The sequence below is a fragment of the Micropterus dolomieu genome, linkage group LG09, assembly GCF_021292245.1.
Source record: "Micropterus dolomieu isolate WLL.071019.BEF.003 ecotype Adirondacks linkage group LG09, ASM2129224v1, whole genome shotgun sequence".
In the NCBI taxonomy this organism is placed as follows: Eukaryota; Metazoa; Chordata; class Actinopteri; order Centrarchiformes; family Centrarchidae; genus Micropterus; species Micropterus dolomieu.
Window position 1 is genome coordinate 29,908,820 of NC_060158.1, and position 16,310 is coordinate 29,925,129.

Genomic DNA, 16,310 nt, shown 5'->3' on the forward strand with positions numbered 1-16,310 from the left:
TAGCTTCTTCCATTTTCTAATGATTGCTCCAACAGTGGACCTTTTTTCACCAAGCTGCTTGGCAATTTCCCCGTAGCCCTTTCCAGCCTTGTGGAGGTGTACAATTTTGTCTCTAGTGTCTTTGGACAGCTCTTTGGTCTTGGCCATGTTAGTAGTTGGATTCTTACTGATTGTATGGGGTGGACAGGTGTCTTTATGCAGCTAACGACCTCAAACAGGTGCATCTAATTTAGGATAATAAATGGAGTGGAGGTGGACATTTTGAAGGCAGACTAACAGGTCTTTGAGAGTCAGAATTCTAGCTGATAGACAGGTGTTCAAATACTTATTTGCAGCTGTATCATACAAATAAATAGTTAAAAAATCATACATTGTGATTTCTGGATTTTTTTTTTTAGATTATGTCTCTCACAGTGGACATGCACCTACGATGACAATTTCAGACCCCTCCATGATTTCTAAGTGGGAGAACTTGCAAAATAGCAGGGTGTTCAAATACTTATTTTCCTCACTGTAGGTGAAACGTGCCAAGGAGGCTGCTTCGTTAAAGGTCATTTTCTGTTGCCAGCAGGTGGCGCTATGACTGCGGGTGAATGTTAGCATGTACATGTGTTCAGGTCGGGACTCTTATTAAACGCGTAGCCGGTAACTTCGCCATCACACCACTGCCACGCCAAAAACCAAAAATACCAAAAACTCACAACATGGCATCGTCAATGTGTTAAGGGTTTTCTGATGGGTTGATATGGCCAACCTACTAGGAGTAGTCCATCATAGTAAAATGTTTCATTTCCTGTGGCCAGCAGGTGGCGCTATGACTTTGAGTGAATATTGGCACATGGATGTGGTCAAGGCGGGACTCTTATAATGTATTCCAAATTTGGTGCAGATGTGAGCATGTATACTGAAGTTCTAACAACATCGATTTTGGACGCCACACAGTCAATACAGCAAAAAAGCTAGAAAACAACTATTTTTGCATATGAGTCAAGGGAGCGCAATCATGAAAGTGTCATGGCTTAATGTTAAAGGAAATTCAAGTCAAAAAAATAAAGACTGGTTTGTAGGAGGAGGGGGATGAAATTACAATACAAGGTCATCATGATGAAATCACTGGCACACTGGAAACTCTCGTCAAACTGACTTAATCAAAGTTATTAATGTTTTCTGATGCTCTTAAAGAGGTTCCAGGCAACACTATAAAGTGGGGGGACTCACAAGAGGCAGAACATGATTGAAGCTCCAAGAACACTGGATCCTACATTTCCCATAATGCTTGATGGCATCTGTTACCTGCCTGGTAAATGCACAATCCTAACTACATCGTCAGGGTTTTTTCTCAGACTTAAATGACTGAAAATTGTTTTTAACAGACAGTGACGTTTAAACACAGCAGGAAAGTATATCTTTTTTCAATAACGTAATTTGGGTGACACACAAATTGCTCATGTTATTATACTGTACTTATATGATCCAGGACTGGGCCTTTCATAACAATCCACGTCTAACCACTATAATGACAGCAACTTGATGCTGATCTACCCATCAACTCTAAACAGTGAAACTAACTGTAGAATGAGTGCTGAGTGCTGCTGGTTATATATTCAGGGGGCAGACTCATTCCACATAGAAGCCTCACCTCTTGACAAGTGCTTCCAGCTTGTCATCTTGTTTCTGTAGGAAGGCCAGGCATTTCTGCAGTACACAGCTGATGTAGTGCATCTTCATGGCCAGGACCTCGTTCATGTCTTGTTGCTTCACACACTGCTCACACAGCAGGTCCATCACCTGGTAACACTTCTCCAGAGCCGTCACATCCACCAGCACAGGGTTCTCCTTCACCAGCATGACTATCTGACAGATTGGAGAGTTGGTTAGACAAACACTTCTTGGCAGAGCTGTTTTGACGGCAGAAATATTGTCATTGATTGAGATGAGAGGAGAGAACACATCCATTTATTCTATCTCATATTGTGTTAGCCATAGTTTATGTACATGCTGTTATTGTAGACCCTGGACACTTTGAGGATAAGATTATATAACTTTGAAACACATTGGACTCATAGCAGAGAACAACTGTTGTTAACTGTTCCTGTACCAAAAACACTGACAGTGGTTATATTTACATTTACATAATTATTGCTAGGGACAATTCATTTATTGGCAGGGACATGTCTATGCTCTTGATGGGTATGAATACATTTCAGTGGTAACGGACCACTTAACATGTTTCTCACAAGCATATGCATCAAAGCTACTACCTCAGGACACTGATATGGAAAGTGAATATGAAGGTGAAGGTGTGGAGGTTTTCACACCAACACAACCATGAACGCAGTTACTGCTCCAACTCCTGAAACCAAGCGGGTACCTCTGGGACTGATTGCAAAAAGATTAGTTATTTAGAGATGTGTGAGTTGGCATTACCATTATACGTTAGCCGTGTATAGACAATGAAATTGATGTTAATGAATTACAGCACAAAGTATGTCGGTTTTTCTTCTGTATGTTTTGTTAAAGGGTGGTGATGGAGCAGTGGATAAGATGCATTCCTTTGGTGTGGGAAACCCCAGATTCAACTCCCCCACTTTGACACATCCACCATTGTGTCCCTGAGCAAGACACTTAACCCCTGGTTGCTCCAGAGGCGTGCGACCTCTGACATATAGCAATTTTAAGCTTTGGAATGAATAATTGTAAATGTTAGCGTGGCAGGTACAACAACTTCCAGTCATACTTTTATGGTCATAGATTATCTGTGTGCTACCGAGCAACATTGCCTGTCAGAAGAAATCATACTAACAGCTACATAACATCAGCAATGAAAATTTCTGCATAGGAACAGGGCATTCAACGTTTCTCAGCTCTTTGACTTTCTGACCACCCATCTGAATGCCAGCTACGACTGGCCAGTGGGATGGGTTTCAGAAGTCCAACTTCGTGACAGCAATGTGAAGTCAAAAAACATTTGACACATTATTATCAAACAGGCACTAGGAAAGTGTATAAACTCTGTTACTGAAGGGGACTTCACAGGAACAGCATGCTATATCTGACATCAACTGTATTCTTGATTTGTGAAGCAAGTTTATTTAATATGCACTGCCATTCAAACATTTTGAATCACCCTTTATGTTGATATCTGCAGGCAGTACTGTTGTAACCATTTTTCTCCAAATTTCCTTAAGTTCATCCAGTCAAAAGACATTGGCCCTCATTTATCAATCTTCCGTAGAAACGGGCCTATTTTTGTGCGTGAGATTATGTTTACACTGTTCTCAGCGCCTGATTTATCAATGAGAGTGTACCCTGGCATTTCAGGTGTACGCACCACCTGGTGTTGATAAATGTGGCGGCTGAAAACGGGGGTAATTTGAATGTCCCCAATTATTCAAGCTTCAGGAGGCCGCACCCACTACATCACGGCAGGGACAGACGGATGGTTTGGAGCAGGAAATCCACAAATTAAAACTTAAGAAACAAAATATTATGTTGTTTTGACAGATTTAAATAAAGATTAAATGTTTAGTTTCACTACTAGAGCATAAATGTTCATAAATATTGTGCATTTTAATATTACGAGGTTTTTCTTTTGGAAACAATTAAACTGGACACATTTTTGACAAAATGTTCAACGCGCTTAAAACTGGACACGAGCAGTCAGATGAGCCATAAATAGTTCAGGTCCAGCCCGAGAGCCAGCGCTGGAGTCAGGGGGACCACCGCGCGCTGTCAGCCCCAGAGGAGGATGTGCTCATCCCGGAGCAGGGCACGGGCCAAGAGCCTCTCGCTGAGCGTTTACTTTGATGGACATCCGTGGACATACGGACAGATACGGGGGGTGTACCCCCAGCGTGCAAAGCAAGCCTTCATAATGTTTTGTGGCTTTGGGAAACAGTGCTCTGCGCTGTCCTGGGACTATTACGCACAGACACGGGTCTGGACGCGCACGGACTTGGATCTGACCATCCGCGGTGAGTGCTCACTGTAACCTTTCTTTTATGTTCAGAGTGAAACATTGTCCAAACACAATGATGAGCTGCACCACGTCTGTACCACCTGTTCCGGTTCCGTGCAAACTAGAAGTTTTTGTCTGTTCCTAGAATTATAAATTGGCTACTTGTGGTGCTCCAAGAGATAGATTTAGCACTGCTAAAACGCCCATCAAAGTTAAGTCCCAAATAAGCTCCAAATGAAAGTATGTCGCTCTGATAAAAAGCTGCTCCAACACCTCCGGGACTGGGCTTTACACACTGACCCAGGACTCACCGGGATCAGCGGAGTCCGGGGACGCGGGGACTTTAGCGGGGGTGTCGGTGCTCGCTGTTGCTGTCATAATACAAAGTTTGTCTTATAATAAATGCAGGGCTTTGTGCGCGACATGTCTGTGCCAGCCTCACCTAAAGGGCGTGGGGCTGTGTCCATTTCGGCAGCCAGTCTCAGTGCTTCAAGCTCTTGCTCTCATGCTCTTCGTTGTTTGCAGTATTTATTTACCTTACAACATTTTTTGCTCATAGCCTTTTCATTTGAAAGTACACATTTTATTAAAAGCAAACCCAAATAAAAGGCACCTAAAGCTACGATAAAATGGTCCAAATACAAATCAAAGCATGTTTTGACTGCTCAAATATGATGTAGGCTGTATAAAGTCTGTGTTGCTAAATACAAACAGCAAAATTAATGTTTCAAACGTTGTTTCTGTTACAGTGGGTCATAATATATCATATCTTTTAGTTTGTCAGTGCATTTTGTGGTGTTAGGAATTGTTTTTCTGTGCATTTCCGCGCTAACTCAAAACTTGCCTACATGTACACCACCTCCTGAGCTGGCGTAGGATTTGAGCGTGCCATACGCCAACGTCCATTTTGATAAATCTCAAAGTCACCGTGGTTTTGGGTGTTCGTCAGGTGTATGCTGGCAATTTGGTGTATGCACTTTTCATAAATTAGGGCCATTGTGTGACTGAGTGTTTGCATCTCTGTGACAATAGAACAAAATTATCAATATAACAGGTGATTCAAAACTTTGGTGTGGGGTCCATATGTTTTGACTTTTGTGATCCCATTTTGTCCAGAGTACCTCTACACCTGACCAAGTCTACATTCTGGACATGGACTTGGACAAGTTCTCCTGTCCTGTAAGCTCAGGTGCACCGTGTAAGCACCAAGATGAACACGCCAGGACATACAGTAAGTTCAAGTGAAGTAACACAAATGATTGATATGGTTAAAATTAAATTTAGACATAGGTTTTCATGTGATTGTATAACATGAATTACATGTTGATGGTAATTTTACTCCATCCATTCTAGATGCCACTTCAGGATTAACAGCATTCAATGAAGGAGGATCCCATCTCACTCCAGAGCTTAGTGATTGATGTCCAGAAACATTAGTGACAGGCTTTTGACACTGATGACACACTGAAAGGTAAGTTTGATTATAATTACATGTGTTCACATGATGCATATAAATATGCATCTTATCAATATTGCTGATTAAAAATACAAGATAAGGCTGCTATGGTGCGAGCAGCCTGACTTCAAAGTGAGTACAAGCTCTACAGCGGGCCACTAACCATGCTAGGCCAAGCATAGCCACACAGCCCACTTTGGTCGCTGAAATTTGAAGCTTAGGGCTAAACATCGACTCGCTGCCGGGAGGACAAAACAAATGTAGCAACCTGAAATTAAGAAAATAATGGACACTACCACTGTGGTCCCATAACTTATCTGCTAGCATCACAATCAGGGACATTTGCCACTTGTACACCAGAAATATCAACATCTAATGGGCAGACTGGCAGGAGATGTGCTGAGCATTTTCATGTTTACCCCATGTTTAATGACCCATGACCTTCTGACTTAAACAGATAAATGATGATAGTTATAGATCATAGTTTATTTAGTATTTTTGTCAGTTCAGTTGAGAGATTTTGTTTTTGGTAATGTCTTTGTGTTTTCCAAAATAGATTTATCAGACATTATGTTCCCCTTTTGTGTTCAGCTTCTGTTAAATTATCATAGCCTGGGTTTCCTTCTGTTTAGTTGACCTCTTTTATGGGCCCAGAACCGTCTTGCATATTTTGTAACTTGTTTCTTTCATTTTTGGGTGAACAAAACCTTATTTTTAAAACTTCCCATGCCAATCCCTAGTGCTTTAAATATTTCCAGCAACATCGTGTTTCTTACTGAGAAGGTTTACAACCATAGTAACAAGATAACCAAAAGAACATTTGAAATGTACTTCTGAAATCATCCAGTATTCTAGTGGACCTGTGAGTAAGTGAGCATGTTTTCAGCCCTTTAGGCCTCACCTTTACCGGGCTGAGATTGGTGGTCATGATGATCTTGTGCAGGGGTCCTGCCAGCCTGGGGGGCAGCTTGGGCTCCCTCTCCAGCCCCTGTGGTCTGGTGTAGTACTCCAGCCTCGCCCGTGGGAAGAAGTTGTTGATCACTGTTACACAGTCGTGCTGGCCTGGAAGGAGAACGTGCAAGTTAAGATGTGAGCACACTCACTAGTTAACTAGTACAGTCTCTGCTGCGGGTCTCACCTACAAATGCTGCCATCTGAGCAGCAGTCCGACCAACAGAATTTACCAGGTCTGTCTCTGCTCCTGCATCCAGCATCATGGAGGTGATGTCTGTCTTCCCTGGAGGAGGTGGATTCAGTGGTTTGATATTTAGGACAATACACTGCATCAATAATGACTTCTAAACTATAATAAGGTGATAGTGTGGGTGCATAGGGGTGGCCGACCCAGGGCCCAGGCTAGATGCTGCAAAACCGAGTGACACACAATGTTATACCTGACAGGCCAGCAAACATGAGAGCAGTGTATCCATATTCATGCTGGTTGCAGTTGACATCGGCCCCATGCTGCAGCAGCAGACGACACATATCTGCCTTGCCCTTATAGGCTGCATGCATCAGTGGAGTCATGCCATGCTTAAGAAACAAAGGAGAGACACAGTATGACAAGAGGAGTTAGTTTATATGTGTACTGATTAATCTATAAATAGAAGTAAGCCAGTGATTTACTCAAAGCAGCACTAACGGATTCACTCTTTCAACTTTCAACCATTTGGTAAATAAAGCAGTGAAAGTTGAATTTTAGTCAGTGTGCATGAAAAATAGAACACAAATAACGTGGTCCCATATCCTTCTGTTTTCTATGGTTCAGAGTACAAATGATGTTTTATGGGATGCTGTACAAAATGTAGTTAAAAGTTTAATTTTGTAACATGTGTGTGATGTGGGTGAAGGCAGTGATGTGAAGCTCTGTCGCCACACCTGATTCTGACAGACAGGCAGGCTGAAGGAGTCTGTGAGCTACATGTAGTGGTGTGATGCTATTATGAAACACCTTTGAGTGCCGCGTCTGCCTCTCAAGAGTCGTCTCCATATGTCTCCATCACAATAGATAACATATGTTACAGGGACATTATGGGTGGAGGAAGTGGTGAGTGAGGGACTGTAAAGTCGTATTCATTACTTTCATTTTGTAACATATATTTTGAAACATAATTATTTTTTCTGGCCCTGATTAAAGTATATTGACTTTTGTTGATAGTTTCTTATATTTATGTAATTTGTTTAGATTTTTATATTTCCTTTGGTCGATATCAAAAAATTCACCCATTTGAATCGTGAATTGTACAAGAATGTCCATTACACCTCTACCAGCTGAATGTCTGTATGTTTATAATGTTCAATTATAAAAGGGGGAAAAGAAGTTTCACCATGGCAGACCCACATCGATAACATTCGCTGTCACATAATTATATAGCCTAGTGTAAGTGCAGTCGGATTCTCTGAGCACTGAAGTGGTCACATCTTGACCTCTTGACCTTTCCCATCGAGGTCAAAGAAAAATCTATTGGAAAAACATAAGAAGATCGCAGCCCAGGATTAAAAATGTGGGAACAAAGAACATTAAATTAATTAATTAATTTTTTTCAATTAAATTTTATTTATATAGCGCCAAATCACAACAACAGTTATCTCACAGCGCTTTTCATAAAAGAGCAGGTCTAGACTCTATAATGTTATTTACAGAAGCCCAACAATTCCCACCAAGAGCAGCACTAGGCGACAGAGGCAAGGAAAAACTTCCTTTTAAGAGGCAGAAACCTCGAGCAGAACCATGGCTCAGGGTGGGCGGCCATCTGCCTCGACCGGTTGGGGTGAAGGAGAGAGAGAGGGGAGAGAGAGAGAGGGAGAGAGAGAGAGAGAGAACTACAAACACTATGAAAAGAATGGCCAGAGTATAATAGTATGACATAGTATCACTGGTTGAAAATTCTGACGGTGATGATGTCTTAAAGCTAGAGTCGATAACAATTTAAAGTACAATATAATCTAATATTTAGGTATTGCTATTAATATTAGGTCACAGTTAGGTTGAGAACCCTTGTATTATTAGGGTTAGAAATAAGCATTATAACCTCACATTTTGCAATTACGCTGTAAATTGTGCATCTTTCAAGCAAAAATATTTTTATAAATAAAGAAATAGGCTCTAGTGACTGTGGACTGTTCTTTTAAATCTGGAGATCCGTTTGAGTATATTATATTATACACTGTTTTAACCTAAATATATTAGTTGAGCCTGAAAATTCATTCTTGAGGCAGTAGTTTGAAAACATAATCCATTACTGTTTATGAAATACTACAACTACTAACATTAAAGCAATGTTCCTTCTAATTTCATACCTCATCCAAACAGTTGACTCGTACTTCTTTGCTAGCAAGCAGCTGAGCAGCTTCCTGTAAATTGCCTGCAGAACAAATGTGTCATTGTAAAATTGAGAGGTTTGACATTTGGACATTCAAGCAAGAAAGAGCAGAAACAAGGAGGAGAGATTGCACAAACACATATATGATTTTTTTGTTAGTTCAAGCCTTGGCTGGAGTTGTGATGGCAAAGTATCTAAATTAAAACAAACATTAATTTTAGTATAACAGTCTGCACTTTCTGAATAATTTCCCAGTAATTTCCTAAGATGTTTCCTGGCAAGAACTATGTAATCTGATACTAATTATAGGGAAACAAACATGTTCATGAAAGAAAAGCCATTTAAACTCAAATATTAATTATTCATTTATTGGAAACTTTATTCTGCATATATGTTGAGTTGTTAGCTGCATATAGACAACATCCAAATTTCTGCATGTTCAGCTGACTTACTGTGCAATGACTAAAATACTGTAGGTTCTATTTAAATAGATTAGCTGGAGGTATACCAATTGAACACAATGTCTATTTTTCCTCTACTTACTGCCAAATTACATAACCCTCTCCAGGAAACCTTTTTGGAAATTGCTCACACATTCCATATCATCACAATGAAAGAATAATGTGATATAAAACAGAGTGAAGAAAAGCTAAAAGTATAATCTCAAATCTAGAAAAACAGACAAGTACTACTCACCAGCAGCAATAACTTGCAAGATCTTCCTCTCAGATGCTGACAGATCTCCTTTCTGAGGTGAAGACATCCTCTGATCACTTCTGCTCTGGTTTGAATGACCAGTCTGGTTCTAAACTGGCCTATTCTGATCTGACAAACTCTGCTGTTCGGTCCAGCTGACAGTCACAGTCTACTATAGTGGACTGATGAACTACAGAGGACACAACCCACACCAGTTGAGCCATCCCTGGAACATACCTGGAGACACCTATTGTCTGCTGAGGAAAATGTCCCCTCCAAAAAAAGAGTAGTAAATCTAAAATGTGGTTGTCCTGCTCTTACTCTTCACTCTGACTACTGTGTAAAATGTTTCATGAAGTCCAGACTCCCCTGCGGTGAAGGGTTAGGTCTGTCCTGCCTGATTTGGGGTACAGCAAACTGAAGGTCCTGTGTTTGTAACACAGTTCTGAGTGCAGTGCTCCGCCGGATACATAAACTAGCCTACTACAGCCCACAGGTATGAGAGGCTGTATGACAACTGGTTACAGTTTAGTTATAGCACCCGACTTCATCTCCATCATCTACACATGCATTCTGACTCTGCTCTTACTCACTGTGTGCTTTGTATGATGAGGTGTAGAAATCTAAACTCAGTACGGATCCACAGACAGTCAGTGGGGTTAATTTTACTTAATTTGTTGTCATTTATACTGTCCTATTAAGGTTGTTAGCATCAGTAATTGTTGAGATATAGTATAAGTATCATGTGTCACATTTTAACATTGTTATCTTTGTTATCTTAAAGGGGCTACATGTATGTTTTATTTATATTGTTTTTTTACTGTTCTATTGCCTGTGTTTGTAGGGGTTAAAACCTCCCATAAAAACGATCTGCTCTCTTACCTCTGACAGCCAATATGCATATGAAGACTCCTATGTTCTGCAAAATCCCTTCGCTGTGATGCATTAGTTTGTGCATTGGAATCTGGCCTCAGATCCATGTTTCCCCATTTCTCTGTCAGCTGGTTGTCAGACTCCTCTAGAGATTGAAGTATAAAGTTAGTTTTCGGGATGTGTAGTGTGGGTGCGGGGCTGTGCTCCGATTTATTCTGGGCTTGTGCCCGGAATTCTCAGCCCTTGACGGGTGTGTGGGTTGGTGGTGGCATGTAGCTGAGGTAGTTGGTTTTGCCTCGTTGCTGGTTTGGCTGGCGTTGCACGGCAGCCTGGGGGTGTGCTGCGAATGGGGGATGTTGGCTGGCGCGGGAGGCCTTCATTTTTCCTGCGGTTGGGGGTACGGCAGACTTTTATTGGCGGGTGCACGGTGGCCTGCACGGCTCATTGGCTCCTGGGCATTGATGCTGATGATTGCGTGGCGTTTTGGCAGTTTGGTTGTTTGCGGTCAGTCGGTCCGGGCGCTGCTATCGGGTTCCACCTTTTGCGTTCCATCGGCATTGCGTTGTCGATTGCCATTTGGATGGTCGTTTTTTTGGGCGTCTGTTGGTTGGGTCGGGGTCTTCTGCGTTCGCATTGCATCTTTTTTTAAAAAAATTTATTCCTCCCACCCCTATTGGCTACTGGGGTTCTTGCTTGCCTGTTGCTGGGGTCGGTGCCGCACGGTTGTTGTATCCCACTCTCACCAACTACATTCTTTAGACACATACAGTCTCACACATAGACACAAACAAATTTAGGTTGTCCCGGGTAGAATTATTTTTATATATTTTCTTTCAGTTACTTATTTAAATTAATTGTTATTATTCCAGCCCTCATGTGTTACTGTGTTACTGTGTTACTTAATAATTGTGCTGGACTGTTTTCATTTTTCTCTTAGTTGTCTTCCTATGTCAGCTGTTTATTGCTGCTCTTCGGCTGGTTGTCTTCTTTTTTGTTTTTTTGTTTGTTTGTTTGTGATTGTTTGTTGTTGTTTTTTCTCCACCACAAGCCCCCCTCCCCGTTCTCTTGCAGGTTTTGTTGCTTTCTGCAATTAGTGTTTCCCTCTGCTATTTCCTGTTGTCCCCATCCCCGTTCTCTTGCAGGTGTTGTCCTTTCTCTGTGCTGTCTGTTTGTGCGATGTCTGCTAATGTGGTACTTTCAGTCACAACATCTGCACTAAATAAACATTACAAAAGGTATACTGTAATATTGACTGCGCAGGAAAAACTGTTACTACATAAACAGTTCTCAAAATAAAAAAAGAGACTGCAAAATCCTTATCTAAATTAACATTTAAAAGCTATGTCCTTAATCTAAGAACATTTGAAAATGAGAAATTTAGACACTCTCATTACACTAATCTTTTACAGAACGTTTTAGCTGATGGCAACATTTTCCAATACTTTTGTAGGCAGTTTTAAAAAAAATAGTTTTGAATATTTATCTTGAAAGTTTAGAACAGTGATGTCTGCTTTTATTGATATTGTGTTGTATACATCCCACATTAGAGTTGTATTACCTCACAATATCAATAAATCAGTGATAAAAATAAAAGGAGCCTATATTCTCTGACATGATCATACATTCTTCTTGTTCTTCTTAATAGTTTATTAATCCCACAAGGGGAAGTTCAATGTTTTCACTCTGTTATTATTGTTAGTATTAAACACACAGGTCCGAAACACACACATGCACAAACAGGACCCAAAGCAACACACGGAGAGATGTCAGAGTGAGGGGGCTGTTAAAAGATGTGCTATCTGTGAGTTTTCACCATCAAGCGTGCCCGTGGTGTGGTGTCGAAAATCGATTATTTGCCATGAAACAGGAAGTTGTTCCATCTGTACCAAATTTGAAATGTGTAATGAGTCCTGCGCAGAACACATCCACATACCAATATTCACTCAAAGTCATCGCCACCTACTGGCAACAGGAAATAATTTTTATGCTGTGATAACCTACTCCTAGCAGGTTGGCCATATCAACTTCAATTTGTTCCTGAAAAGCCTGAACACATGATGATGCTATGTGAGTTTTCAGTTAACAGCGTGTCCGTGGCGTGGCAGCAAAATTCCAAGCTTCGCCATGACAAAGGACGTTATTGTAACTTGACTGTACATGCTCAAAACTACATCTAATTTTACATGTTTGATAAGAGTCCCACCCTGAACACATCTACATGCCAATATTTACCCATAGTCACTCTAAACAAACTCCTCCTTGAGAATTAGTCCGATGGACATAAACTTTTCATTGTGCTATCTAAAGGCAATCGATGATTTGCAACAAAGCAGGAAGTTGTTATCTTGTAACTTCAGTGTACATGCTCACATACGCACCTGACTTTATACATTTAATAAGAGTCCCACCCTGAACACATCTACATTCAAATAGTCATAATCATAGCCCCACATAGTTAAAGTTAAATAGTTAAAGTGATTTTCAGGTCCTCTCATGAAACCAGTGCCCCCCAGAGGACAAAAGAAGTATTACATGTCATTGTCATAACTGCCTCTCCTTGTGCTTATTTATATATATATATCTGTTTTATTGTTTATAATTTGATGCCATGTTCTTATGAATCCTTATATATTGTCTAAGTAAGAACATTTAACATTTAATCAGTATTATCCTGGAAGTATTTAGTTAAGATGGTCTTTCATCTGCTGTGATCCCTAGGAAATGTTTTTAAATGTTAAAGGACGATTAACAATAACTTTTCCTTTTATCAAATGCTTAAAATTAAGAACTTTACAAGAGTTTATTGTGGAAAGGTATTTGATTAAAACACACACGAATCAACTTTAAGACCTCCATCAAAGTTTTCTGGCGTGAGGACGCTGGCGTGTGTGTCGCCGCTTCACAAATCGCTGTTTTCACAAAACTTGAGTCATTAAGCTTCATTGAGACATTAAGCTTCATCGAGTTTAATGTCTTGGCAACTAGGATAAGGTGTCTTTTGGTCTCACCACCTACTAACAAGACTGCAATGTTCATGTTATTGAACACATGCTCCCTAAATAATAAAGCACTACTTATACATGACATTACTGACAGGAAAATGGATTTTCTGTGTTTAACAGAAACTTGGCAAAATCAGCAGGATTTCATGACACTTAATCAAGCCACCCCACCATACAGAAGCCTCGCTCCATGGGCCGTGGTGGTGGTCTCGCTGTTATACATTGAGCTGACATCTCAGTGAAAGAACTTCCAGTGCCTAACATCACCTCATTTGAGTGCCTTTGCTTTACTCGCTGGGTCTGCACAGCTCCAGGTGGTCCTCTATACAGTATTTCAGTTCTGCACACAATTTGACCAATATTTTGATAAATGTAGTCCTCAAAATTGAATATGATAGATGAATTTTAATAATAATAATTATTATAATAATAACCTAAGGACGCTTTACACATAACTACAGAGACAGCACAATACAAGTCATTCAGGGTTGAATGCCTTTGTTGTAGGGGTGGAAAAGGTCCAGTAGGTACTGGGGTGCAGTGGCATGGAGAGATTTATAGATGAGGAGTAGGATTTTGTATGTGATGCGGAATTTGACCGTGAGCCAATGAAGCTGAGTGAGGATTGGGGTGATGTGCTGCCACGTCCTAGTGTGGGTGAGAACCCTGGCAGCCGAGTTCTGGACATATTGTAGCCTGTCCAGGACCTTGTTGGGTACCCCATACAGGACACCATTGCAGTAGTCCAAACGGGAGGTGATGAATGCATAGATGTTTATTTGTTGTTTGTTCTATTTTATGATTTAATGCTTTCCAGTAATTTCTTCAAAGTTTGATTTTACTTTTCTCTAATCACTCAAACACTGAAGGGCATTTTTTCTGTCCTTGTCGTTTTAAGTTAAAAGGAGGAACATTGACTGTCAGAGTCTGATTAAAAAAATGTATTAAAAAAACTGTATTGACCTTTTTCCTCCCACCGTCCAAAGACATGCGGCCTAGGTTGATTGGTGACCCTAAATTGTCCATAGGTGTGAGTGTGACTGGTTGTTTGTTTTTGTGTGGCCCTTCAATGTCCTTTCGCCCAATGTCAGCTGGGATAGGCTCCAGCCCACCGCAACCCTGTACACAGGATAAGCGGTTGACGATGGATGGATGGATGGTATTGACCTTTTGTGCTTTATAATCATATTGAATAACTGAATATGTATGAGGGCATAGTCTGGATGAGTATACAACACTGAATTTGGATTTCGTCTGTGTCACAATAAGGCTAATGGCCAAAGTTTCTTTGAAATTGCCCGTGTTTGCATTAGAACTAAGAATGGGTGGGTGGAGGTGGTGCTAGAGTTGATGTCGATGATTGAATAATGAATTCTAAAGTATTGTATTGCGCACTTTTAAATTAAACGTACTGCTATATACACAAAAGTGCAATAACATGTGATTTCTAAACATATCATTGCACCAGAATGCTGGGTTATACGGCTTTGCTGGGATAATGGACCCCATAGAAATGCATTGGAGGTAGCTTTGAGCCCATTATCTCATCATCAAGATCATTAAAAAACACAACTTCTAGGTGTAAAATCCTAACCTTAACCCACCCTCTCTTTGCCCAACCTTAACCTTTCCCTTCTCTCCCCTAACCATAACCACACCCTCCTCCTTCCCTAACCCTAGCCACATCGCATCTCCCGCCTCCCTTATTCATTTTTACAGCCTGAGCATGAAAGTGCAAGGAACCTATTGTTTTTGCTGGGATTTGTTATTTGTTTTTTTCCTCACCAGAGAAGACATTTTTCAAGGCCTTAGGATGATCGAATCCTCAGGAAAATTTGCACAGACCTCAGGTCAGGGCTCAATAGCGCCCCTAAGCAAACACCATGTTTTGGAAAAAGTTTCTTTGATCTTCAGGATATTTGGCTTTGACTTTGTAATATTGCTCTCAACAGGAAGTCCACCATTTTGCAGGTTCAAAAATGAAAAAGATTTTTCAAATTCAGAACAACCAAATTTATCACAAAATGAAGTGACTGCACTTTAACGCCAAATTAACGCCAAAAAACCCCACATTGTTATTAAACCAGTGGACAAAGAGAGTACGGTGGTAATCCTAGGACAGGATCAATATAAAACAGAGGCTAAATAGAGACAACAAAGACAACAAAACCTACTATAAAAAATTGGATGCACCATTACCTACGTACATACGTTACATAAACAATAATTCATTAATGTTAAACAGAAGCAATATTTAAAGGGGGATACACAGCCAAGGAATTTCTACAACCTACCCAAAATTCATAAGGATATGGAACCCAATTTTATTTATATAGCGCCAATAACAACAATCACAGCGCTTCTCATAAAAGAGCAGGTCTAGACCGTACTCTGTGATGTTATTTACAGAAGCCCAACAATTCCCACCAAGAGCAGCACTAGGCGACAGAGGCAAGGAAAAACTTCCTTTTAAGAGGCAGAAACCTCGAGCAGAACCATGGCTCAGGGTGGGCGGCTATCTGCCTCCACCGGTTGGGGGTGAAGGGGGGTAGAGGGGGGGGAGGGAGAGAGGGCGAGAGGGGGAAAGAGGGAGAGAGAGGGGGAAAGAGAGAGAGGGGAGGGAAGCAGCCTACACAATATACACACAGAGGTACAGACAGTAAAGGTAATGTTGCTATAGACTAAATGAAAAATGGTACAGATATTTATAGTAATGTTAATGATTATAATAACAATAATAACAATAGGACTAGTAACAATAGTTGTTGTAGCAGAGGGTGTCGAGCAGGGACACGGGGGCAGCAGGTGACCCGCAGCCACAGATCCAGACTCCACAGCACAGAAACACCTGCAGGAAGTGATAGGAGGAGAGAGGAGAGGGACGAGAAAGCACAAGACTACTGGAAAGGGGAGAAGTCGAGTTAGTAACATACATTAATGGGATGAGGTTGCATACAGAGGGAGAGAAAGTAGAGGAGAGAGGACCTCAGTGCATCATGGGA

The 16,310-nt window shown here is 40.9% G+C and overlaps 1 protein-coding gene across 1 annotated transcript in view; it reads right to left on the bottom strand.

Annotated features, from left to right (window-relative positions):
- Positions 1-10,902, bottom strand: part of LOC123976309 (ankyrin repeat and MYND domain-containing protein 2-like) — an 817,726-nt gene extending 806,824 nt beyond the window's left edge. Inside the window, exons 1-6 of the mRNA XM_046058365.1 lie at positions 9,434-10,902; positions 8,715-8,779; positions 6,809-6,947; positions 6,553-6,651; positions 6,316-6,476; positions 1,640-1,854 (exon numbers count right to left, since the gene is read on the bottom strand). Of these exons, the coding sequence (XP_045914321.1) occupies positions 1,640-1,854; positions 6,316-6,476; positions 6,553-6,651; positions 6,809-6,947; positions 8,715-8,779; positions 9,434-9,500 (746 nt within the window). The 5' untranslated portion in view covers positions 9,501-10,902. The remainder of the gene's footprint in view (positions 1-1,639; positions 1,855-6,315; positions 6,477-6,552; positions 6,652-6,808; positions 6,948-8,714; positions 8,780-9,433) is intronic.
- Between the last annotated feature and the right edge of the window lie 5,408 nt (positions 10,903-16,310).